Source organism: Notechis scutatus, chromosome 2 (genome assembly GCF_049901735.1).
Source record: "Notechis scutatus isolate UNSWTSFEM ecotype Mainland chromosome 2, rNotScu1.2, whole genome shotgun sequence".
NCBI lineage: Eukaryota > Metazoa > Chordata > Lepidosauria > Squamata > Elapidae > Notechis > Notechis scutatus.
In genome coordinates this window covers 50,790,389-50,818,382 of record NC_142010.1, presented here as the reverse complement: position 1 = coordinate 50,818,382, position 27,994 = coordinate 50,790,389, and the positions used below count along the sequence as shown (strand labels likewise).

The 27,994-nt window shown below is 35.5% G+C and overlaps 1 protein-coding gene and 1 long non-coding RNA gene across 2 annotated transcripts in view; both read right to left on the bottom strand.

The window, feature by feature from the left end:
• Positions 1–72: 72 nt before the first annotated feature.
• On the bottom strand, positions 73–5,802 carry LOC148132016 (uncharacterized). Its single transcript, XR_015747503.1, has 2 exons — positions 4,549–5,802; positions 73–4,518 (listed from the first exon to the last, which is right to left on the bottom strand). It is a non-coding gene; the product is annotated as an uncharacterized LOC148132016 (long non-coding RNA).
• Positions 5,803–7,449: 1,647 nt separating this feature from the next.
• The window catches only part of PODXL2 (podocalyxin like 2), a 48,725-nt gene continuing 28,180 nt past the window's right edge, over positions 7,450–27,994 (bottom strand). Inside the window, exons 3-8 of the mRNA XM_087954691.1 lie at positions 23,031–23,911; positions 21,032–21,106; positions 17,367–17,523; positions 13,530–13,591; positions 10,353–10,532; positions 7,450–10,207 (exon numbers count right to left, since the gene is read on the bottom strand). Of these exons, the coding sequence (XP_087810817.1) occupies positions 9,998–10,207; positions 10,353–10,532; positions 13,530–13,591; positions 17,367–17,523; positions 21,032–21,106; positions 23,031–23,911 (1,565 nt within the window). The 3' untranslated portion in view covers positions 7,450–9,997. The remainder of the gene's footprint in view (positions 10,208–10,352; positions 10,533–13,529; positions 13,592–17,366; positions 17,524–21,031; positions 21,107–23,030; positions 23,912–27,994) is intronic.

Below are 27,994 nucleotides of genomic sequence, written 5' to 3'. Positions count from 1 at the left end.
GTATTTGTTCAAACAGCCCTCGTTTTGAATTTATCATTAGCACAGTTGATAGGGGAAGAACAGACACAGGAATCTTGTTCTGATCAGAAACTTTATTTCAAAAAGTGCCACTGATAACTAGGAAATATGTACAGTACTGGCAAGTGAAATGACAGGTAAAACCATTATATTTTGCAAAAGGTAAAATTACGTTGAGAAAATTCTGCCCTTATATAGGCTATAGACATTTTTCCAATGAAGACCAATAATGAGAGGCTGCTTAGGAAAATAAGATTTGGAGACAAGAAGTGGTCATGTATATATCCTAAGTGATTTGATATATGAATATAGTCATCCCTAAATTCAGTTTACTGTCAGGTAGATTTATGACTGCAACCTCAGTCTTTCAAAGTTGGAATAATCTGAATCAATTTATATTGGTCCATAAATTCTTTGCCCACAGAAGGATTTTTTTCCAGTTCTTGGCAATTGAGCTATTTTACTAATGAAGATTTAGCCCCCTATTTTAAAATCACTGCAGTGATCTTGAGGACTGCAAACAATCAAATACAATATACACATCTAAGTTATGCCTAAATTGTCTTACTTTTCATGAGATGGACCGAAGGATTATAATATATTCTTTCCCATCAATAGTACTCTTGAGAGAACAAAATATTAGAGGAGACTGATTTATTTTAATCAGAAATTCATGAAAATCAGTATCCATGACTGACCCAGCTAAGTGGCATCTTTATAGCAATCTCTGTGCTTTATTCCTTCAAAGAAATTCAACCCTTTTCAGGCTTAAGATGATTATCTTTGAAGTGTGATTACAACAAAAACTAAAAGCCATACTGTAATTTCTTTCATTTATTTGAAAATTTCCTCTTATCATCTTAAAAGTCAGAGTGGATTGTGTTCTGTGTGAAGAAATTGTGTGCAAGCCATTACATGGACATAGTTACCAATAACAGCAGAAATATATTTATGGCTGAGTTCATATCTCATGCTTAATCACAGCAGAATTGGTTTTGGTTCTGCTGTAATATTATTGTGAACACAGCCACTGAGTTTTGTAAACGGCACAAAACTCTACACTTCAATGTTATACGTGGCTCAGGCAAATGAAGCTTGTCCAACAAACTACAACTCAACATGATTGGGAATTTGGGAATTCATGGGGATTCATGATCCTCTGAAAAGAAGGAAGTAACTATAAATGAAGAAATAAAAGTTGGTATATAAAGAATAATGTTGGGGGCTTATCCTAATGAGCCATTTTCCAGCTAGGAATCTAATTATTGTGTAAGAGCATTTACCACTACACCTGCTTTTTGAAGTAGAATTACTAATTTGGAAAAACTGGTCATTGATTTGTATGGAACGTATTGGAATGCATAATATTATGTATTCACGAGTACTATTATATGGGTACTCAGGTTTCTTTAAAGTTAAACAACTCTGTTACCATAGTTTAAATTGTTATAAAATTTAATATGTAGTTTGTAGTTTTAATCATGCACTACGCTGATGAACCTAAGCTAATAGCTGAAAATGCAAATGATCTGGATAGTTTAATAATGAAAATCAAGGAGCACGGTTAAAAACTGGGGCAATTGAACAGAACTTAAGACAACAGGTTTAGCAGCCATTCTTATAAGGGACAACAGAGATTGATAGTTTCAGCCTTTTAGAATCAACTATCAATAAAAAAATAAACAGTCAAGAAATACACTGCAGACTAGCACTTGGTAGAGTAGCAATAGAAAAGATATTCAGGTGCCATGATATATCTGTACTGATAAAGATCAGAAATGTGCTGACAAGGGTTCTCTCTGTGATGCTCAATGGAAGTGAAAGTTGGACTTTGAAAAAGCAAGATTAAAAGTGACCTTGCTTTTGGAGAAGACCAAAATACCGAGAATACTATCCTGAGAATACTATGGATTGCCAAAAACAAACAAATGGATCATATAACAATGCAACATTAACGTGTCAGTCAAGGCACAAATAACAAGGTTCAATTTATTATATGAAGATCCAGCTTCTTTGAGAAGTCTATAGAAAAGAAAGTGAGAAAAGGATGACCAGCAGAAAAGATTCACTGAAAGACTTAAAGGGCCAGACCTGGGATGAATCATATATCGGAGAAGGTCTATACATTTTGTGACCAAGAATCAACATTGATCTAGTGGCATGTAACCAATCAGTTTTGATCAAGCAAAGAATCACAGTCCTAAGAAAGTGACCAGTCAAGTAAAAATATGTTTTCATGTAAATAAATATAGACCATATTTTTGCTTCTTATAAGATTAGTTAAATTTAGTTTATTTAGTTTTTAGCAGTTTTCCTAAGTGCTAAGTTTAATTTATGGTTTAACTTGCAACCCTAAAGCAGTTTGCAGTGAAAAAAGAGGCAGCAACAGTTTTTGGCTGCAACTTTCCAGTTTAAAATCTAAGACTAGTGTAATTTCTAGCTATGATTGGCATTATGCCTAAATCCATGACAATTTACAAAGCGTCTCATCATTTGTGAGGGACTTACAATGAATTTACTATATCCTATTAAATGAGGTTTGCAAACTAGTTTGTACAAACTTTTTTCTCTTAATTTTGGTCTTCATTAACAAAACATTTAAACTTACAACTTTAAGACAGAAGGACTGTTACTGAGCATAAGATTGATACTTTAAAAGCTAATTTTAGAGCGGACAGAACCTATTGAGTTTATACTGCACCTTCAATTATAAATCAAGATGTATAAAACCAGAAAGCTTAAAACATATGGTTAGCCAGTAGCCCCCAAATTTGGGGTGATAGTGGAGACATATGAAATTCTGAAAATAGAGTCACAGAACTAGAAGGCATTACATGTATTTCTTATTTAGCAATTGCCTCAGACAGTGATTGCTTACAACCAACCCTCACATTTATGACTTTTGCAGATTTGTAAAATATAGAAAAGCTGAAGTAACATAAGTAGTTTCAGTTTCACTTAGGGACTGCATGCATCACGTAAACGTAAACAACTGATTTGCCAGTCTCAAACGTGGTTGCTAAATGAGGACTACCTGTATTATAGAAAACTCCCTAGAATACATCTTTTTCCCCCTTGAGGTAGGGGTATTTTCAGAGAAAGCAATGGGTTTAATTACTTCTCATTTTAATTTACTAAGCAAGCTTTTGAGGCTCTGGTGCAACCTAAAGGCATTAGCGGAAATAAGAATGATGCCAGGAGGGTGATACTTTCCTTTACAGTTAGCCACCTTCCCATTATTGTAATTAAAAGAATAAATATAATGGCCTGGTTGAGAGCTCACAGGCAGCATAGAAAATATATGCAGGCACTGCATTTGTGATCCCAGCACTAAATCAAACCACAGTGTGGCTTAGTGTGATATATGAACCCATGCATGCATGTATAGAGGCACAATTTAAAAGAAGTCAAGGGTCTGGGTTGCCATACAGATCCCAGGAAATAGTCATTTCCCATAATCTTTGAAATCTTGCTCTTCTATTTCTGTGACAAAAAGTTGTGCACCATCTTGGAACATCTTCTGCAAATGGCTATCAACAAATTACCAACACAGTAGATCTCCATAAATTATGGTAATTGTATAGTATTCCATACAATTCAGAAATTATAGCAATAGATCTTCTAGACACTTAAGAATTTCCATCGTTCATGCTTGCATAATTTCATATGAATAAAAAAGTCTAGTGGAAAAGCATTTCTGCAATTATTGAGAATTATTCTTTCATCTTTTTAAAAATAAGACTTGTGACACAGCCCAAAAGTTTCAGGTCTACACAGGAATAAAGGCAATTTTTAAAATCCATTTGAACAAGGATCAAAGATGTACTTTACATTGCAACAAACCTATTCCTAGATATTTTTGCAAAAAAAATTCTTCTATTTTTTTTTTTTTTTGGGGGGGATAAACTTCCCTTGTAATTCCATTCTAACAGCACAAGCTTCCTTCTTTTCTATGTTATTTTCATCAGTTAAAACTTTGTACATCAAAAGTGTTTGCATTTACTTTGTTGTTGGACATTAATTTTCAGGAACCTCGGTGAGATATTCTAGGATGCTTATAAACAAGGTATGGCATTTCTTCTGTGTTCCCTTTGTTTATTTAGTTTTTATCCTGATTGTTCTTCAAGTGAATCCTCCTTCATTTATAGCTCTCCTCATGGGTCATGGATATTTATTTATTTACTATGGCTCATGGATATTTATTTTAAGCTTGCCTTTATTACTTTATAAATTATTCAGGGTAACGAATGCACATAATGTTCCTTCCACCTCCTATTTTGTTCACAGTAACAATCCTGTGAGGTGTGTTGGACTGAGGGAGAGTGATTGACTCTCAGTCAGCTAGTTGGCTTTCATGTCTAAGGTTTGACTAGAACTCCCAGTCTCCTGATTTCTAGGCCAGTGTTTTAACCATTACACCAAACTGGCTCTCTATTACAATCTTTTTTTAATCAAACAAGAACAAGCAGGGGGAAAAAAGATGGAATACTCCCATAATTACTTTCATCGATGGAACTAGCAATTATCTACCAATTATCTACTAGTGCTTGGATTATAATGTTGACTGGCAATAAACTATAAAAGATTGCATCTTTTTTTCTAAGAAGTCTTCTTGCAGCATTAATATACAAACCTTCTTTTGGCTTTTGTTCCTCTATAAGTGATTGTTAACTCACTAAACAGAGCATATTTTAAAGAGTCGTCAGTTAATACCAAGTACTGAAACAGTACTGAAATAATTATATTTGTAGATGAATACAGAATAGGGTACAAAGTAGCTTTAATTTTTCTGGGTCTGTTCTTAGCCGCCAGAGGTCAGTGTGGTTCAACATAAGTTGCCAAGATGGCCACAGATATAACTTATGGAAGAGGACCATTTGCTGTCTTATTCTTGCCCATTATTTTTACCATGTTGCTTGATTTCAATAAAGGCATTATCTAGCTGAAGTGGATAGTTATGATTGCTTTTCTATGGCTGCCTCCTATGCTTGTACATTTGAGTGCTCTCAGACAGGAACGTATTGCATAATTTACTGCAGTTTACTCCTTAATGAGTTTTTTCCTCTATAGTAAACAAAAAGATTGGAAAAGCAACGGAAAAGCAGGAAATATAACAGATTAAATGTGACAGTGCCTGGATACTTTATAAAATTCTTTAAATGAGGGGAGGCGATGACTTTTCTAGATAGAAAGCCTTTTCTAGATTGAAAGCATTCTCTGCCTTACAATCTATGGTTAACAGTAACTTTTTAAAAATTATGCAAGTATAATAAATATGCATTTTTAAACATTTTAATTGAACCTATTAAAAGCCAAAATAGGAACACAAGAAACAATGTAGCATTTGATCATATCTATGTTGTTTTCAAGAAATCATGTTGTATTGATAAATTGTCATAATATAGTTTTTGTTTTAAAAAATGTTGATTGTAAATATTTGCAAATGAATTGGCCTGCCTTCTTACAGAAAGAAAGGATAAGCAACATTATCAGTTAGTATAATTATTAAGAAATCAAGAAAGGTATTGGTTATGAAGTAGGGTTTTTTTTCCCCAAATGTCTTCAGTTCATTTCCTTCCCTCCCTTTCCCATCAATAAATCTCACCAGACCCAGTTTTGTATTGATGGCTGAAAGTTTTGAATAAAAGATCAAACCAGTTCAACAAATTATTAGCTGTTATAACAAAATTCCTTAACTCACCAAGATCTTGGTATAGATTGACTTGATAGGAAAAAAGACTAAAACTGAGAAAAGACAGTAGAGATTAGGAAAATATATGGGTGTAGAGATTAGTAGAGATTAGGAAAATATATGGTTTGTTCAGAATCAAACAATGGTTAGGATTATATAACTTGATAATCTAAACCCTATTAATGAGATCATATAACATGCTCTGGCCAACAATGGTATGGTTTAATGTGAAGCCCTTGTTCATGTTAAGATTTGGAAACTGTAGATAGATTTCTATAACATTGTGAACCACAAGCTCCCTGATCTTATTTTAAATTAGTCCATTGTCTATGAATCCAGTCACTGAATATGTTGGTTGAGGAAAATTCCCTAGGCAACTTAAAAATCCACTCCAGGGGAAAATTCAAAGCAAATTGCATATGACAGACATCTTATGAAAGCATGCAAACAACGTAAGAAACTGCAAAAATGTATGATGATGCTAGTCTTATTACATGTCAGAACTGCTGGCTATGAAAAACAGTTCAACTTGTATGGTAAAAGCAGAACTTCATGAAAACTTGAAAGTAGCTGTTCATCAGTTGGTTTCAAATTGATATAAACAAAATGGGTTAATTAGTTGATTAATTAGTCCTAAAACCAGATAGAACAAGATAATAATAACTAAGTATCTGTAGACCAGGCAAGAAAAAGATCTTGAAAGTTGTGTCTGTGTCATGGCAATCAACAAAGAGTTGGGTCAGTTGGGTATCAGCACTTGGGAATCCTTGGCCTTATTCAAAAATAAGTACACTCAGTATGGCATCTGCACACAAGACTATGCTTAATATCCTTCTAACATGCACAGGAAGAAAAGCCATCAGTGGAATAAAGTGAGAATGAAAGAGGAATCTTGGATTATAAGACATTTTGTGAGATATATTTGAGGATGAGTTATATTTATACTACCTTGCCCTCTTTAATTTCCTATCCTGCCTTCTTCCCACTTAGCATCCTAGTGTCTAGTGGCTGTCACAGAGCAGCTGTAGGCCAGACAAGGAATAATGGATGGAAACTGGTTAAGGAGAGATTCAACCTAAAAATAAGGAGAAATTTTCTGACAGTAAGAACAATCAACCAATGGAACAGCTTGCCTTTGGAAGTTGTGGATGCCTTATCACTGGATATTTTCAAGAAGAGACTGGACAGGCATCTGTCAGACATGGTGTAAGGTCTCCTGCTTGGGTGGGGGTTTGAACTAGGTGACCTACAGGGTCCCTTCCAACTCTTGTTATTCTGTTATTTTATTCTGTTCTAAATCCCTTGAGGCACAACTGAACAAGATCTTTTATAATGGATTGCAGTGTGTTCTTGTATATAGAAGGAAAGATCATAGGCAATATTTCTAACCTTACATTTAAATGAACATTCTTTTATTGTCATACTTAATATTAAATGGCGCCATTTTCTGCCACTCATATTCTGTCCCCAAAATGGCTGGTTAGCATACCATACAGTAATTTGACAGCAAAGAATGACCAAATTAAAGAGCATAAGAAATTTAGGGCAATATGAGTGAAAGAAAATAAATGTGATGGCGCTTCTTTTAATCAAGATAAGAAAAACATCAGCTACAAAGAGAGTTATAACTAATTATTCCTCATAATTCCTGATATAGATAGGACAAAAAAGGAGACAAACAATAAATCAAATGAATAAAGATACAAAAGATCTCAAAAACAGCATCAGTTAGAAATTAAGATGCATGTATCTCCCCCACAAAAAGAAATATGTAATCTTGAAATATACAATTTACACAAGTTTACTGCCCCAACTGGAATCTAGCTAGGGATTTATTAATAATTTTACCTCTATTTCAACAACACTGTTTAAGAGAAGGCATGTATATAATATATATATATATGTATGTGTGTGTGTGTATATATATGTGTGTGTGTCAATGAAATTAAACAGTGCTAAAAATAATTTTATGTCTTATGGGGACAGATTTCAGTACTCAAAGTGAGCTACAGATGAGATACACACAGATTTCATTTACAAATTATTGTCACTTTTCTTTCAGTATGTATGAATTTTTATGAGCAATTCTTCTCTTAAAGAGCAACTTGCAGTTCAGCTGGTTCTGCAGTCAGAAATCTGGTATTTTTCAAAATAAGAAACTATGGGATGTGTGCAACATGGTAATGTTCTGAAGAGAACAGAGCAAAGCAATACAAGATTATTTATCAACGTTGAATACATACGACCAAATCAAATTCTGCTTATATGTTTCTTAAAAGAGTTTCTGGGAAAAGCCTTAGGACATTCTGGTTTAATCAAGTCTTTCCATTCTTATGAGAAATCGTGGCTCTAGTTTTGATCTCAAGGGCTCTTGTAAGCTAACCAAATTTATTTAAATAAATTTTTTGCTCACGCAGATCAAGTGAGACCAAATGAAAATGTATTGCATAGCTATAGAACAGCATTTGCTATGTGTTTCCTCCAAGATCAAACAAGATTAGAGACAGTAATTACCGCCCTTCTCATAGGAACTAAATTAGCTGCAGTGAAACACCTTGGAGGCTGAAACTATTTATTTATTGCTATTCTGGTCTAACTGCCAGTCTTAAGAACTTATCCAGTTGATATATTTAAAAGAGAGCACACAACTCCATATTTTCTTATTCTCTATTTCTTTTCTCATTCCATTTTTGTTCTTATTCTTTCTTTTCTTTCTCTGCAGGAAAGGAATCACACTCCTATTCCGTCTTTTCATTGAAATTTGTCATTCATGCTCTCATCATAATTTACTACTGCTTTTTTAAATAAAACCTCAATTGTTCAACTTCTAAAATTATAGATTCATCATCCTATCATAGGATATGTGCTGATTTTCAGAACCATGGAGCCTGGGGAAAAGATTTATCCTGTGGATTCTCAGTTCGAACTGGACCATACTACTGTCCCTTCATGGTAACAAAAAAGGGAGAAAGAGCACCACATAACCAAAGTTACAGGTTACTTTACCCTTATGTTGTATTTAAACAACATGGCACTCAGAGCATATGGGTAATCATAACAATGTGACTTTCTTGGCAGTTCTTAGCTGCCCAACAATTGTTGATACCAGAGATAGATGATAGATAGATGATAAATAGATAGATGATAGAAAGATAAATAGATGATAGATAGATAGATAGATAGATAGATAGATAGATAGATAGATAGATAGACAGACAGACAGATAGATACATAGATGATAGATAATATTGTATACCCACAATTTCTGCACCGCTAGCTAGTGGAACACATGTAAATGAGCAGATAATATGACATGCACTGAAAGCCAGCCATGGTCATGGAAGAGGTTTGAGGGAAGAGCTAACTGGTATGCATTTGATGTATTCCTGACTAACCATCTGTTCTGCTTATCATGTTGTCTGAACATATTCAGTCTTGTTGAAATGTTAGTAGGAATTTATTCTATATTAGGAAAATAGTTTTCTGTATTCTCACCAACAAAGCTAGAGTAATTCAGGGGCCATGTCTAATCCTGCAGTTTCCACTAAGAATTTTGGATCCACATTAAGGAGCTTCTACTGCAAAGATAATTACCAAGGTAAGGAAGTCATGCAATCTATCAAATGAGAACCTAAAGTCAGGGCAATACAGAACATCAGGACTTGTGCAGAATATAATTTCTTGCCTAAACACAACCATTCAGAGAAGTTAAAAAAAAAATACTGCCCACAAAAAGATGCCTCAGCTTAACCACTTGCCCTTCTGTGGTACATGGTGGCTTTAGGAGAAAGCCTCACAAGCCTGCACTAGGACAACTGAGCAACAGGATCAGTGGTGAATTGACCAAAGATATTAAAATTATATCCCAAAGGAGTCTGCGTTTTTCATCGTAGCTTCTCCTATTGCACTTTTTGAGACAGATTATGAACCCAATTCTTCCGGCTGCTCTATTACCTCCATCAGCAAATCTTTCAGGACACATCGTGCTGGGGCATGACACTGTTTATTTTTCAAACTTGGCCATTCTCTTCTTCTACCAAAAGACTAGAGCAAGTGCATCTTAATGTGATTAAAGCATTGGTGCTACTGACAGCAAGAGACAAACATGCCCATCCCCACCCAACCCCCTTGGCTCAGGGTGGCCCTTCTGGCTCCAGGACTGTGCTAATGCTTCAGAGCAGATCTATTCCGAACTGGGGGGGAAAAAAACCGAGTTCCTGAGGAGCCACCCTCAGCTTTAGGCCTTTAAATCAAGCACAAGTGCAATCCTATAAGTGGGGTCTTCATTTAGAGGTGGGTATCTTCCTCAAAGGCCTCTCCCTCTTCATTTGTTTGCTTGTTAATCAGAACATCCCAGCTCTCCGGTCCATTAACAGCTCCCCCACCGTTTACACTCGGCTTCTTTTCTTGCATCTCAGAGTGGCTATCGCTGGCTACATCCAAGGTAGGATTGTCATGGCAACCATTTTCAACAAATCGTAGTTCTTCACCATGTGACTAGAAGAGAAGAAATGGGTGGGAGAGGAAAATGAAAACCCTGTTTTGTTTTGTTTTTAAAAAATATGCATTTGGGAAATAAGGCAAGCAACCAGGAAGCTTTTGTTCGGGGAAAAAAAATAGTTTAACCCATAAAGGGACTCACCATGTTCTTCATTTTGGGCATGCGTCTCTGCCAACAGTTGTAAATCAGTCCCATGATAATGATGATGACACAAATTGAGCCGATAATAACCAGCACCACAAAGAGCTTCCCATAATCGCTGTGTGTCTGGCTGGGACGTGACTGGCAACTTGATGTAGTTGTATAGTTCTGGATTCCAATCTAAAAACGAATTGTGAAATACTCTCAATGCAATAATAATTTATGTATTAAATTTATATGCTGCCCACCTCACTATCAAGCAGCTTACAATACAATAAATAACAATATAAAACAATTAAAAGGTTAAAAACATTAAAACATTAGGCACTGAAAGTTTAAACAACGTGAGGTTTTTATAATAAGCACACAGAGCAACCTCCCATTCTTGCAATGTCTTCAGTGATCCTATTTCAACTGAAACGAGGGAAATGACTGGTGAGGTGCATTGACCTGTTGACAATATTGTCCCATTCATGGAACAACCTTTCTAGATAAGATTGCTTAGCAACAAATGTATGGTCTGCTCAGAACCACATGAAGCCTTTTTAAATTCTCCCTGTCCTTGTAAATAGGTTTTTTTAAATTGGGTTTTTCTATTTGAAAGTCATGCTGTAAGAGTGAAGCTAACTTTAATACCATTTTTATATATATATATATATTTCCCCCAGGCATTGGACTCGGTGAGACTGGAGCTCAGCGGATGTATGGTGGAATTCTCTTTCTGGATCTCCACGAGATGTGGCTTTGCAGTTGGTATTATCGTTTCTTTTTATGTTTTACTCTTATGCTATGAGCTATCTGGTATTATTATAAATAAGATGGACTGTCATATAAGTCTCTTAAATACTTACGTACAAACAGCATTTTAATATTGTGAACCAGAAAACCCGCGTTATGACAAAACAATATGCCTGCTAAAAATAAATCAATTAATTTTATTTGTTTACATTTTAAACATTTACATTTTTAAGATATAACGGTTTGACTTTGGGAGTTTGCCTCAAAAACTGTAAAACTATCAAGTCATCTCCTCCAAAACTGAAGAAAGGGCTCTGATTGTGGGAGACAAAAATTCAGCAATAGAGCTCTCTCCTAGATACCCAATATTATCAATAACACTTAGACTTATATATACCACTCTGTAGTGTTTTACACCATTCTTTGAGTGGTTTACAGAATCAGCATATTGCCCCCAATAATCTGGTTCCTCATTTTACCGACCTCAGAAGAATGGGGGGCTGAGTCAACCTTGAGCGGGTCAGATTTGAACTCCTGGCAGTGGAATGTGGAGTCATCCTGTAACACTGCATTCTAACCACTGCACCACGGCTCACGGTATTACTCTCTTTCAATTATTGAATATTTATTCTGGAAGAGATATTATGAACTCTCATCCTGGGTACCACAAGGATGCTCCCTTCTACATGTTCATTTGCATCCCCTTTTTTGTATTTTACACCAAGGGTATAGCTGGGCAAAGAGATTAACCTCAGCTTGTAGAGGTTCTTGAGGAGTGGGTGTTTGGTAGCATCACTGGGCAGGAGAATTGGCAGTGTGATTTTATTGTAGATATGCTGCTAGAGAGGCATGTTTTTTCATGACAAGGCCATTGCTTCCCTCTGGACTTTGTTACAACATTGGCAAGAAAACATTTAGAGAGTCAGCCCCTTCAAGAAGTGAGATCACATTCAAATCACCATTTCTTGAACTTTTTCAAGGTTCAAGGAAGTTAGTTGCTTAGTGAGACCTTCTTCCTCTTTTCCCCCCTCATTTCAACAGAACTTTAGAAATAAATTATGTAAAGAAGCTTGGATTATATCGGTTCTGCCATCCATCTACTCAATTAATTCCCCCAAAAGAAAATTGAATGGGACGAAGTTTGTTGTGATGGGAGAAACTGGCAGAAAAAAAAAGACTGAATTGGAAAATGGCATTTTTTTGCGGGGGTGGGGGGGGAGAGATACCCTTCCTAAGGGAAAAGGAAGCAGCTTAAGATATTCCATTCCTAAATCCTCCTTCCTTCTGATCACAGGACTATAATCAAATGGTGGGGGGTGGGGGCGGGATTCCAGAAACTAGCTCTGCTTTTTCTATTTGTTTCACTGGTATATCCTTATGAGCTCAATTGAAGGCTCATTTCCAGTACACCGATTTTATTCCAAGTGACAATCAGCAGAAATGATATGTCATATTTAAATTCACAACCCAACAAATTGGACCTAGGAAAAATAAACCTGTCCTAATAATAGGCACTTTCTCTCTCTTTAGTGGAGTTTTGGTGAACATGCAGGAAGGTTACAGACTGAAAAAAAAGAATAACCTTTACTAAATTTCCATGCCTGAAGCAAAATAATCATGTGATGAAAATATCACTTGGAAATATCCAATGAATTCATGACTATTACATATTTATGGATAGAAAATTTTGGATTATATTACATGTAAATGTATGTTTTGTGATGAAATGTTTAACCAGTGAGACAAATCTGCTCTACCTTATTTTAAAATATATTGAGAGGTAAATTTTGAGGAAGCAGGGTTATCACCCTTGTATATTAATAGGCAATTGTTTTGATATTGCTGAAATGTCCAATAAGAACATTGTGCAAAGCCCTCTGATCTTCATGTTGTCCCTTTTGAACTTTCTAGATTTTGGGTACAAAAATGAATTTCCATAAAGAAATTCAGCACATATCACATTTGGGCAGAGAATGGGAAGGCCAAAGCAACATTTAGCCAGTGAGGATTTCCTACAGACAGAACAGAAAAGTTCAATTACTGAAAACAACAGAGCTTCAATTCTCTGCATACAATGAGCAAGAATGAGATCTAGGCTTAATTTATATATTTATTTTTATATCATATTTAGAAACCACCCATCTCTGTTGCGTATCAAGTCTGGATTTTTAATGTCCAATTAATTGTAATTGATCAGATAAACTGAACCAATCTGGTAATTCTTCAACAAGACCATACCAGATCTTGAGAAATCATGATACAATGCAAGTATACAAATCCACAGAATCACTCACAGCTAATGAAAAGTGACATCTAACAGCAATGTAATCAGTAATCTACAGGCAGAAAAGAAGAAACTACTGTGAATGGTTACAGGAGACAATCAATTCATTTATTCTATTCGCCTAGTTTCTCCTATAGAAGTAAATAAGGTCTTACCTCAGCTAAACTTTTCTGCACATCCCCTAATGCCAAGAGGACATCATTTGTTGGAACAACCCCTAGGAGATGAAATGTATCAGATTTTAAAAAATGCATTAATTCAGAGTACTCTTCTTCCGCTTGCTTTCTTGAATAGAGAAATATGTCTATATGAAAGCATTATTTCCTGTTTAAAAGTAATAATATTATTGGGAACACTTGTTTTCAATGTTGAGTACTAAATATGCTTTAGAATTCAGAACCAATGTTCACATCAGGGGTGTGGTTCTACATCGATAGAAAAACTTTACTTTACAAGCATCCCACAGTCACTATTATGAGAACCAGTGGGGTCTGCAATCACTGAGAAATACTGATGTGCAACATAGTGACTTCATCATGTCAAATCTACAGCTGCATATTTGTGTCCAGTCATCTGAAAATTGTTGCATTTGGGAATGACATTGTCTGAGGTGTCTAATTTTTTGCGCCTTCCCCATTTATCCTCCATGGATACACAACCATAAGAATGAATTCTTTGTAAATATTCTGTAGGCCCACTTATTGCAAGTCTACCTCTGCATTAAAACTGCTTGAAATAAGCAACCATTTGCCACATTCACATTAAATGACTGAGAAAAAGATGTTACATCATTCTAGAATTTGTTTTTATCCATTCACTGTTTCCCTGAATAAGATGTAGATCACTTAATTTTGGGTGGCAGAGCAAGAAAAAGCAAGAACCAACAACATATTTCAACCCTAGAGACAAACTGTTCTGTGCAAGAGCATCAGTACTGTGAACCAAAAATAAATGGACCACAGTGCAAACTGGATAAAAGCAATCACTGCTGGCATGTGAGCCCTGATGGGTTTGCTTGGACCAGAACCGTATGTGTAAATATGCACTCATATAGACACAAACATACTTATTGTCTTCACATGCTGCTATATCTCACTGTAACATTGAGTGGTATTTTTGAAGTACCGTAGTATCACTATTGGGAAGGTGAAGGACATGTTTTCCAGTCTAGAGAAAAATGTAAGAATGGGATCTGAGGAAAACATTGCAGACTAAGTGGGGATGTCATGGATTCTCCGTGGCTGGGACAGAGTTTGTAAATCCAACTCCAAATTTTACATACATAGAAAATGACATCCCAAACCAGCTCAGGCTATAAGATGTAGTCATCAAGGAATGTCTTAGGACTGTATTTTCTAAGAATTGGAAAAACGATAAAACACCTATGCAGGAGGAAGTTATTAAGAGAATTATGGACTGTGCTGAAATGAGTAAATTGACATTTGAAAGTAAGAGAACAAGAAGATAAACTATTTTAGAAAGAAAGGGGAAAGGCGGAGAAAAGCCACAAAGTGTTAAAATCAGATGGGAAAAGAGGAATCCTTTTTAGGGATAATGGGTAAAGCATAAATTTTTTTTAAAAAAGATTCTGCAAGGTACACAATATGGTATTGCAACATTTGTATTAGAAATAGAAAATTAGAATGGCTTAAGAGTTAATAAGAAATTAAAATGTTGAAATGTTTAATAATGATTGATTTTTAAAATGTAATAAAATATTGAAGGGAAAGGCAATGAGAATGCTATAAGATTTATTATTTAGATTTATTATTTAACTACGTATTTAGGAGGATATTATGTATTTAAACATTTTTGATTTTTTACTCTGTTTTTATTGTTACTAAAAGTAAAAATTAGTAGATAGAATGTACCAAGCAGAATCAAATTGGGTATTAGGTGTTATTTTAAATGTTAATCTAATTAATTTAGGGAGAGGATAGAAAGGCATCATACTCTGATTAGTGATTTCAGGAGAAATTTTTTTTTTTTTCATTATAAGGAATGAGATAGAGGGATAATAAAGGATGGGCAAAAGATACAAATATAATGATTTAAATTAAGATGGATTGAATAAGATAGAATTATGAAGAGTGAAATGTGTGGAGAAGTTTATATAGAAGATACAGAATGGTAAATAAAATAAGTAATGATCTGTAAGATGAGCATGAATATAATTAAAGCCCATATAAAGAGAGGTACCTGGGGCCAAGTTACTTTACTAAAAGATTTTTTATATGTATGTTTGTGTCTGTTTATGTCTTTGAGAGTATTGGTGAAACCTTGTAGAAACATAGAAAGAGAGTGATGATAATCAAGTCAGAAAGAAATAGATGAAATAATATAGAAATGTATTGTATAAGATAAGGTTTTATCTGACTTGTTAAATCTATAATGGAAAAAGGTTCAAATATGTAATGGTTGATGATGATTTGTTTGTTTTTTGAAATTAATAAAACTTGCTTAAAAAAAAAAAAGAAGATAAACTATTTTATATGAGATGGGATGTTTTATCAATGGTTGGATAAAAAGACATGGTAATGTAATAGACTAGATAATTCTGTGATAGAAATTTAATAGACTGATATAAAACATAATATAGACATATATAACCATTGGTTGAAAGTATCACATAAATTTTAAGATAAAATTTGGAATATCTCGTATAAAATGATGGAATAAATAGTTCAGTCATGGATGATTAATAACCGATAAATATATAAGCATATGTTAGTTTGACAATGTGAAAATTCATATAAACTGTGAGTAATGACCACAAAAGGATAGTACAAAAGATCCGTAACCAACGGAGACACTGTATGTATATAAAATGGAAGGTGGTTTTATGTTTTTATGTTTTGTATGTGTATGTTTGTTTTAAAAAAATAAAAACTTTTTTTTTTTTTAAAAAAAGGAATGTATTAGAAATGCTGCACCAACAGAAACATGTGAGAAGAATATGATGGGGGGGGGAAGTAGGGTGGCAATGATTATACATAATAACTGAAGAAGTTTGAAGATTCTAGTGTGACAAGATTCTAATGCAAAACAGCAGGGGGAAACTTGTAAAAGATTAAAAAGGGAGAAATAGTTTAAAAAATGACAGCCAGTATTAAGAGTTAATATACTGATTTTATGAAGCTCCCTGAAAGTCCCACAGAGCTTTTCCAAAAGCAGCCACTGCACTGAAATTTTAAATTTAATTTAATTGGAAATACATGTGGAACAATTATAAAGTAAATAAGATTTAGGTGCTTATCCTTCTCAGCTATTTGTCCTACAGCATGACTCCTGACAGAACATCCAAAATACAATCATAGTTCACATCTCTGTTATACAGATGATCAAACAAAGCTAGGCAGAGTGGGATCTCACTAGTACTTGGATGACAGGGAAGCAAGGAATTTTATGTACAGGCTAGTCTAGGAAGTTGAAAAATATTATAGAAGAAAACCACTACCTCCACAAACCTTTTCTGTGTTGTTGCCATGAAAATTACATAAAGTTAGCAGAGAGTGAGCTGATTTTGAGAGAAACTTTACCTGTACCTTAGGGCATTTACTGAACAAATAGTAAAATGCAGGATCTAATCAGGTTCGGTTCCTGGGACCAGAGGTTTAGTCCAAACTTTTGGTCTCATGCTGGAGCCCACCTTCAGGGAACTTCTCTGTAGCAGAACTTCTCTAACTTTCCGTTAGAAAGAAGTTCCCCGAAGATGGGCTCCAGCACGATCTGAAAGTTCGGACTAAACCTCTAGTCCTCCCAGTGACTAAACCAGATTTGATGCAGGATCCAAATGAAGGCAAATATACCTGTCCTAGTATATTAGGGCAGGTATATTTGCCTTCATTTGTGAAATAGTAAAATCCTGTTGAAATGATGTCTAATGATGTCCAGTTAGATGCTTTAACAGCGTGAAAGATACTTGTACAGGGAAAAGATTGGAATAAGCACAATATAGGTCAGACACCCTTTATTTTTCACCAAAACCTTACCATGTTCTCCTGCCAGGGTCATCAGCAGATGTTTGTCATTCTCATTAGGTTTACTTAAGGAGATCAACCATTGCCCTTGCAATCCATTGTCATATCTGGAGAAAGCATCCTCCATCAGGGCCAGCAACTGGAGGCCTCTCTCCACTCGGAACTCTTCCTATAGCAAAAAATATTTTTTAGTTCCCTAAGTAAAAACAAACAGATTTCTTGAATACACACTTTCGCATCCAAATATAGTATATCAAAGAAAATGAGATCTTTTAAAAGCCAAGATTTTGAAAGACATCCATTTCCATTTTACTCCATCAACTTCATTGTTTCAAAATATGTGTTTATGTATTCCCTAGTAGTTCCACCATAACTGCTACCTTTCTTGAATTTTTTGATTTTCTGGCTGCAACAAATAGTACAAACCAGTTGTAGTTTACAAACACAATTGAATTCATTTTTTATCACCTGGTCATATAACCTGGGGATCAAGATGATTGGGAGAGTATCATTTAAAATTCAGGAAGGAATATCCTTTTTGAAGTATCCTGAAACCTCACTTCCTTAAAGGTTTCAAATATGGACAAAAATGCAAGGTCACTAGGCTGGAGGTGCTGAAGATAACACATAAGGATCTGACAAGATGCTGCCTTGATTGATAATAGAGGGACATATCTATTTACACCATTACTGCAATCTTTGGAAGAAAGAAAAAAGACACAGTATTACTAATTTTTTAAAGAGCAAGAGCCTCATCATTTGTACCCAGATTCAGGTCAAACAGAGATGGTCCTATTCTTCTAAGATCTTGCACATCAATTGGCAAAGTCATCCCCACATCTATTCTGGCTCAGTTGCTGTGCCAACTCAAAGGCCACTCTAGTTATTAATATGTGCTAACACTACTGGTTGCTATGGGAACCTCAAATGCTTGGGTCTGGCAAAGGGTGGATGGGGAGAGACAAGGAAGAGCCAGACTTGAGTCACAAGGACACACCAGAACCTCAGCTCACAAGGCAAAGCTTATGAACAGCAGAAGATAAAAATCTGGGATAGCAGAGCAAAGGACAGGCCCCCTAAAGGAAAGGAAATTAGGAAAGCAGCTTTAGTAGTAAGCAATCCCTGGCCCACACCGGTAGAACTATTGCAGGAATGATAGGTCTCCCTCCATCACCACAGACTGAGCAGTCAGAGCCTTATGGGGAGCAGAGAAAAATGTGTTCCTGAGAGAAAAATAACATTTCCAGTGATATGACAGAACAGAAAAATACCACCCCCTTTCTATAGAACTTGATGAACAAATAGCCAGCGCATCTTTCTTGCCATCTCTTTTCCATTTCAGAAATGTCAGTATAAATAATGTAACACAAGGAGAGCTCAGATAACTATCTTCTATCATGACACGAAGTAAAAGACTACATGCTTGCTCAACCAGAGCTGATAACCTTTAAAAATTAATGAAAATGCCTACAATTTCTTTTATATGAATATATGTGATAGAAGAAAAGTTACATTCTATCCAGTCAGTCAAAGCAGAAACACTCCACCCCTTTAAATATTTTTGAATCATACTGCATTGGCTGAAAAGATTGGATGCAAAGCATGATCTCTTAATGCCTTGTGCAGTAATCCTGTTTTGGGTTTTAGCTAGCAAGACCAGATTTATTTCATCATATATGCTATTTCTTATTTCCTTGATTGTCTCTGACATACACCTAATGAACGTGTTTATTTTTATCGGTCTTGGAACATTGAAGCATTCCAATATCTCATTAAACCTCCATTTGGATATAAATGGTTCCATTTTACCTACCTAAAGTTCAGAACTTCACTGGGAGTTTATCTAAGGTGGGTCTTCTTTGCTTTGGGAACATTCTGCATCCCCTTCCCCAAAGTGAGGTTAGTTCCATCCAATGTTTCAGAAATCCCTCAAGACCTGGCTATGTCATTAGGCCTGGGGTCCCAGGGGACCAGTGACATGGTTCCATTATTATGTTTGATGTCCATCATCTCTTGTACCTGTTTTATATATTTATTGCTTAATTGATGTATGCTGCTTAGAGTTACTTCATGTGAGATAAATGGCTATATAAATTTTATAAATAAACAAATATGTATCCTTTATAGAGTAGGTTGATTGTTTGCATCATCAATCCTATTAACCTTGAGAGACAGATATTCCATCCTTTGCATCTGTGACCCACTCCTGCTGTGTTACAAACAGAGCAATACAATAAATGTTCAGCATGAGCAGATTTCTCCTTCATCACAGATATAATTATCCCTCCATGACTTATGTATAGTGAAGAACTTCTAAATTTGTGCTTGCTCAATCACCATCATTTGATTATGAAACCGTTTGAACTAAATCTTTTTTATTCCAGCCATCCAAAACCATAAAAAGTATCTCCTTCATTTGTCAAAATTCAAACTCCATGAAATACTAAACACTGAAATGGCTGGCTCGCCGGTCTAAATAGTGTCTGGAAATTTGCTTGATAGCTAGCATATCAATTGATGAGAGAAAATAACCAGTTGCATTTTCTAGGTCCCGCTTTGCTGTGCTGCTGTTGGAAAAGAAAACAAAACTCTATTTCTCTCCTTCCTGTTCTTTATATTAAGAAACAGAAAATATTTTGTCCTCTTATATGCCTTACCTAAGAAACTAGGACAAGAAAACAGCTTCTGTCAATGGAAACTGCCTATTTAAACTGCCTGTTTCCAAACTGGAGGAAAGATATAACTCTAAAACCTACACTGCCAACCACCAAAACTGCAGGTAGTTTACCAGTCTATCAACAAACTTCTCATGAAGTTCTAATCTATATAGCTATCTGAATTCCATGTCTGGGCATCACCTCTGTTCTGAAAAAGGCAACCTATAAAATAAGTTTGATTTAATGGGAGGGGAGCACATTTAATCCACCCCAATAGTCTGAATCTCTCTCCTGAGTCAGATTCAGAGATCCTCCCATCCCAAGTCTTATTGTTCTCTCTGATCCTTTTTGGTTTCTTGTCCTTGGAATAATCCAGGAAAGCAAGAGGATAGAACTGGATCTCTAATATTCCTTTGTTTTGCTAATCAATTGATACAAAGCATACGCACACAAACACATACACATACAGTTCTCCCATCAACTTTCATGCAGAATCATATGTTTCCTAATCCTAACATAAAATGTATCATCCAAAAGTAATATTGTGGGCCTATTCAAAGAAAAGTATTTATTGGAAATTGATACTATATGTGTGGGAAAAGGACTATTTAATAGCAGCATCTTAGTTAAGGGTATTATAGCAACAATCTGTCCAGAAATATTATATAAAACCTTTATCCAAAGTTCTTTATTTGCACATATTTAATTGTTTAGGAAATATTACAGCCATAGTTTGTTAAAATGCTTCAAGATCTATAATAATGGAATATTGTATATGAGTATACAATATTATACTGTATTATATTATACTCATACAAATATATGAGTATACGATATTAATGAATAATTGGCCAATGTAGGATGAAACATATTTTAAATGAACATTCAAAATATTGTTCTTGATGATAAAATAGCATTTTACTACTTGATGGAGATAATAAATCACTTTCATTAAGCATTACTGAAAGGGAGGGGAAGTTGTAGAGGACAGAGATTTAAATATAAAAGCAAGTGACTCACACAATCAATGTTATCTGACATGTTCAGGATGATATAGTTTTTGCCTGCCAAGTTGCTCCAGTCCTTACAGATAATCTACAAAACAAAACCAATCAAGACATCTCTGAGTTAACATGGAAATATTTTGGGAAGCAGCACGATCATTTAAAAAAAAAATATATATGAAGTTTTATCCCAAATCAGGCAACCAATTGTTTTATCCCTTAATTTTACACTGTATCTGGTAGCATATTTCTCAGATTGATGATGATATTCAAAGATGTAGACACAGTAGATGAATCTGAGAACAGGGGCCACTGTAGTTCCAAAGTATTCAAGAAACTTAAGACATGGATCAATAACACAGGTGCGTAAAATTCATACTAAATTTTGGGCCATTATATTTGAAACCCAAGAAAATGACTTATACAAACTGGCATACACAATGTAGGTGTTCAAAGTTTTGTTTGAGCACTGGCAAACAAGCACAATGTTTATGCTAGTAATACGGTAGTCAATCTGTATACAAATGAAAAATGAACTGAGTTAAGCATCTGAAACAAAACGTTGGGGTGAAATCTCAGAGAATGGACTATATAATAGTTAGTTGGCAGGCACAATACTTTCTTGAGGGTGAAACACTGCTATTCCAGTCCCATATAAATAATATAGTACATATAGATATATTCCTGTATGCTCTGTTGCACTTTTCTGGAGCTAAATCCAATGTGTTGTCTACTCAGTTGTCCTAGGTGTGTACATATATCTCATTCTTTCTCTAAGATCAGATTATTTGAATCTTTAAAAATATAAATCTAATTTAAAAAATTCAGAAGAATGAACACAATTAGAGTTGATCTTCATAGTATCACAATTACAATTTTTAAAAAAGAAAAAAATTAAAAGTCAATGAATACTTCAGATTCAACCATAACAACACAAGAGCAAACAATAGATACAAACTCAAGGTTAATCACACCAAACTTGATTGCAGGAAATACGACTTCAGCAACAGTCAATGTCTAGAATACTCTACCTGACTCTGTGGTTTTTTCCCCAAACCCCAAAAACTTTAACCTTAGACTGTCTACTATTGACCTTTCCTAAGAGGTCTGTAGGGGGCGTGCATAAGCGCACCAATGTGCCTACCGTCCCTGCCCTATTGTTTCTTTTATTTCTTTTTTATTTTTTTATATGTATCCATGTATTCATAACTATGTTTTTACTTATACCTATTATTTTGTAAGCAATTGACAAATTAAAAAAATATCTTGAGAATCAGCTCAGTTAATTTAAAAATTAAATGGATCAATGAAGACAATAAACCTATTGCTCCGATGAAATGAAACAAAACACATTCAACTGTATCAAAATATTTGACATGGCTACAGAAGTCTTACTCTTAAAGAATTTTAAGAATTCTAGAATGACTGATTCATGACTTTAAGCAGAAATACTAAGCTATCATTACTAGGCTATTTTAAATATGTGAGCTTTATCATAGTTTCGAAAAATGTATCTTAACTACCCCAAACTAGAACTTGATAGCTTTTTATTAGCCAATTAATAAATTACTCAAATTAAGATTTATTTTAAAATTGTTTGTTTTACTGATAAGGAGAGATATTATAACATTTGCAGTATATTGATTTTCACATTTGTTTTATTCATAATATCATAGATACCATTTTGAGAGGGTTTGGGCCTTAAAAATAACCTGGAATTTAATTATCAATTAATTAGTTTTAAGCCCCTTTATAAGAGAAATGTTGCAGCTTTTTAAAATAGAATTTTGATCCTGTACATCTGTGGCACTTTAGTGCTATGGTTTTGCTTCATGCTTGTGTTGCTTATAAATTAACCACATGTAAAGAAATTAACGGGCAAGTCATGCTGGATGAAGAATGTAGATCACATCAAACCATGTTAAATGGCTTGTTTCTCCCACCAGCCTTTAAAGACACAGGTGTTTCTAAGTTTAAATACTCATCACTCAATGGCCCCCACACAATTTTCTTACCTGTGTCAAACTCCAGGGAACTCCTGAGGCAAGCAGGAGATCTCTGTTTTGTGCGGTAAAACTCTTTTCTGCTGCAGCAGTTGTGATGATTGGCAGTTCTGTATCCTGGCTATTCTGACTAGGAGTTGGAGTTGGGGCTCGTCTACTGGTCCAGTCCCAAAAATGATGCAAAGAGCTGTGATCCGATAGGCTGTTAGGAGTCCTGGAAACAGTCTCAGTTCCTTGGAAATTGTCCTCATGAGAACCGATGACATCTTCTCCTGTCAGTTTCATCTCAGCTGCAACTGTTCCTGACACAGGTTTTGGAATCTCCTCCTGTGTTGTGGCTTTTCCTTCTGGTAGATCGCCTTCTACTGCAGCTGCAGTTGCTAACTGTTCCCCTGCTATTTCTATCGCAGCCACTGTGCTCTCTTGGGTAATCTTGGGAGGAAGTTCTGAGACCAACTGGGGGTCTGTAGTGGTCTCGGTTGAAAAGATGGGAGACAAGGGCAAGATGTTGGGCCCCATGCTGCTTCCTAAGTCAAAGCCTGAAGAAGAATACTCGAGTGCAGATTCTTTCCCATGCTTGTTTGTAGTTGCTTCAGTCGCTGGGCCCATTCTGGCGGCCATGGTGGAAAACAGGATAGCATATAAGGAATCCTCTTTAGGTGTTTCAGAAAAAGTGGTTTTTGACATTTGGCTGCTTTGAGTCATTCCCTTTAACTGGTTGATAGGAAGCAAACCTTCCTCCTCCTCCTCCAGGACTCTGGTGGAGGGGGCTTCAGAGTCTGGATCAAGGGAATCAGAGAGGGGATGAAAAGTGGGTTCTCCTTGGGGGTCTTTCACATGTGTTCCATTTTCTTTGGGCAAGGCTTTTTGAGAAGCTAGTGGAAAACTGTAATCTGAAAATAAACGAAGGAGGGGTCCTTAAATCCCATAGCAGAAATCCCCCAAACACCCCCTCTTTAAAAATATTATCTGGAAAAAATAAATAGCTTATGCTTTTTCATGTCACTGTAGGAAGACATTTCATTTAGTCTAACTCAGTAGTAGTCCTAGAAATTGGAACATCCCTGACTCCATTTATTTCTAAGGAAAAGGTCAAGATACCTAACATGTTATTTTATCCTGCATTCTTTTTAACCTCAGTTTCTCTTCCTGCCTCTCAAAATACTTCAGCAAGTTTCCCCCTGCTCCTTCTGCAGGCCTTCCCTATACAATTTCATCTTAGTCAATTTTCTAAAATGCTTCTTTTGATCTACAGTGCTAAACACTATTCACAAATCAAACCTTTCCAAGTGATGTGCGCATGCACATTTTATTTAATCCACACTAGGCACACACCCTGGCTGTAATATTTTGTCCTATCTCATAAACTCACTAGGATAGGGCAAAGCATTCTCTGCTTATAATACAAAGCATACTGGTCATATTATTTAAAGGCTGGATTTGCTCATTCTGGTAACCTATGTTTTGTTTAATAATGGTTTGTGGATTAAATAGAAACTGCCCGCATTTACACAATTTACCGAAGCATAAGCTCTATTTTACATCTATTTTAATCACAGTGGTTGGATTCACACACACAGGGTGGAAAATAAGCAAACCACATCTCGGTTCAATGTGAGATGTGAGCCCAGTCTATGGATTACAATAGGTTGTATACAGCCTGCAGAAAAAGAGTCATGCTATTAGGGAACAATTTTTCCTAATAGTCCTAATGTCACTTACCCATTCATTTGAATACTAAACTATATTTTCTAAGAAAACATACAACAGTAGCACCAGTAATGTGTTTTAAAGATTGTAGGCACAGTGAATACCTGAGTATTTGGTGTAGAAGGAAATTTATTTATTTTACATTCACTGCATGCCTGATTCTTGATGTGCAACTGATAATGATGCAGTGTTCACATAGTAGATAGGTGTAATCTCAGGTTACCCCATGGCATGGGCAGATGGAACAGCCTGCAGAGCCCATTTTTCACCTCACAGATTAATGTATTCATGTTCTTAAGAGTAAAGGTATCTCAAATAGAGACGTGACTAAAACTTAAAGGTACACCCTCTTGATTTTTATATTTGTATATTGTTCTCACACGTAGTAATCTTTGAATACATGGGGGGATCAATAAGCAGATAGGAATGTATAAAGTGGAGGGTGGTAGAATCTCTCCCTAGCCCAGTTAAGAAAAGTAAAAAATTAGAATAAATGGACAACAGGACAGTGGGACACTTGATTTCATTTCTGCTCTCAGCAGCATTCTCATTATTTATCTCCCTATTATTGAGATAAATTTACTGAATTTAACATTACTGAATTGATGCCACAATGTTGAAGTCACACCTCTGAAATCAAAGCCAATAATTCTAGGCCATTATTATGCAACTTCACTGAATATAAGGGGGGAAAGTATTATACATAATATCAAATGTTGTTTATTTGGTATATGGCACCCCCATCTCAAACAATAAGTCTTTATGGCACCACAGTTTATGATAATCCTTAACTATTTAATCTCCCATAGAAGACCATGGAAGCACATTAATCAGGAAGACTAGTAACTAGCTTTTGAAAAGACAAAAAGCAACATTTTTTATTTCCCAGTGAAAAGTGGAGATCTTATAAAGAGGACGCAGATATGATTAAACTAAATTAAAGTAAAGAGTGTCTAGTTGACCTGGCTGTTAGGTCTATCAGTCTCTTGGGAGTTGTTGTTCTAATTCAAAGAGAGAAAAATCAGGTGTCCAATCTTTCTTACAGCCAAAGCCCAAATGACTATGGAGGCACAGCGCCCACCAACTAGATAGGTAGGCAGCGTGTATACAGAGAGCATTTGCACCAAGACAAATTGCTTGTGTGTCCAATCACACTTGGCCAATAAAAGAATTCTATTCTATTCTATTCTATTCTATTCTATTCTATTCTATTCTATTCTATTCTATTCTATTCTATTCTATTCTATTCTATTCTATTCCATTCTAATTTCCCCACCAGTATTACCAAGCTGATAACTGAGCAAGTTACTATGCCCTGATCCTTCATCCTCAGACTCATTTCTAGATTGCCTGGAAGGTAAGCGTTCTCTTAAGGGAAGAAAACTGATCTCCCAAACCAAAAACCATTAAGGACAACTCTAGATTAGGAATGAGATGCTACTAATGCCATGAGGATACTTCTCTCAAAAATAGTTAATAAAGCCTATTTATGCTGCAACAAGCAACATGTCAGCATAACCTCTATGTAAATTAGAGCTAGCATCTTTGCATACAGATATACCTATATCAAGGATAATACAGTATCTGTCAAGGTTCCAACTGACAAATCCAACCAAAGCAAGCACCACCAAGATGGTCCAATCTCTCCATGCAAAACTTTATTGAGTACATCACTTCGGCACATTTGAAGGCAAAACCAGTTCTAGATCTTTCTCGTGCTAAGCCCCTTAACTTCACATTCTTACACACACACACACACACACACTGCAATTAGCTCAGGTCACAGTGTCCAATACCATCTCCAGATATTGTTGTGGGAAAGTCTTTCTGGCTTTTGTAAACACCTGCCAAAATATCCTTGGTTCTCACACTGACATCTCAATGTCTGGCCCATGTTCTGTCTCCCTCCCCCCTATAGTTTGTTGGCAAGCTGAGATGCAATAGTAGTGGCAACAGCAAGATGTCATTTTGAAGCTTGAGAGGATCTATAAAATATTCTATTTTGGGATAAGCAAAAATATGCAGAGCACAAAAATGAAAACAGTAATCCACAGAAATTAAAGAGAAGTACAGCTAGTTTATACCAGCACCATTCATTAGAGTTATTCATATTTTTCTATCCTTGTAAATCATCTTGCTTCCCTCTTGTATATACAATACATTGCCTTTTGTTCTGTCTTATGCAAATATTATTCTGTACTAAATTACCTTCAGAATTCAGGCTTCCTCTAAATTTGTTGCACAACCTTTTTAGCATAATGTGTAAAACAGTCCCATGATCATAGTCTGATAGAAAAAAAATACTTGTGCTATCTTTTATGATGTGGCAATGTATAAAATAGTTACTTCGTATTCCTGCAGAGAATTCTCATATAACATGGGCTTGAAAGGAAACGAGAGAATGGAATTAAGGAAAAGTGAATGCAAGTATTAGATGTGGAATCCAGTCAAGAAGTTAGTGCTTATATTCTAGTTTTAAGTGACAATATTTCTTATAGCAATGAGTGATTAGTAGGTCCTGGTACAGGATTTGCTGCATGAATTATGTAATGAAATACAGTAAGTATCCTCTTAGGAATGGTAACATTTACTTAAATCTTTCACCTAGGGGTAGCACTTGGCTCATGATTGTATGAAAAAAAAATGAGAAAGAGTTCTTTTAAAAGTTGCTGCGTGTTTAAGTCTAGGCAAACAAGCAAACCCTGAGCACACCAGTAGCAGCTGGGCAGTGGGCCACTTGAAGGTAAGCTTCTTAAGTGTTGTCTTTCCATAGTGCTTAATTTCATTGAGCTGTAGCTGAAGATGAGATTAAAAGATGTGCACTTAATGTCAATCTGTGCATAAAACAGTTGCAAAACTAAAAGTAATACCGTAACATTAAACAATTCTTATAAAAAGTAGCCTATTGCTTCTTCACACACACAAAAAGATTTTAAGGTGTATAGATAAGAAAAAAAATATCTGCTGTGAACTCCACATGGCATCATCCGGCCAGTAAATGCTCAGCTCCATCTAGTTGCCCCAATTCTACCCTAAATTAAGGAATTGCAGAGTAATAAAAAGTGAGGTATGTATTGAATATGCAGAAAGATGGGAACGGAGCCACATACAGTAAAAATTCCTGCAGTTCTATAGTTCTCTCTTGATATTTTCCTGAATATCTTAAGACTCAAAAGACTCAGAGGAGGAGAAATACACACTAGTGCACACTCTGACCTACATGGAACCATGCAACTCTTTCCTTTTTGTAATTTTTTTTTATAGTC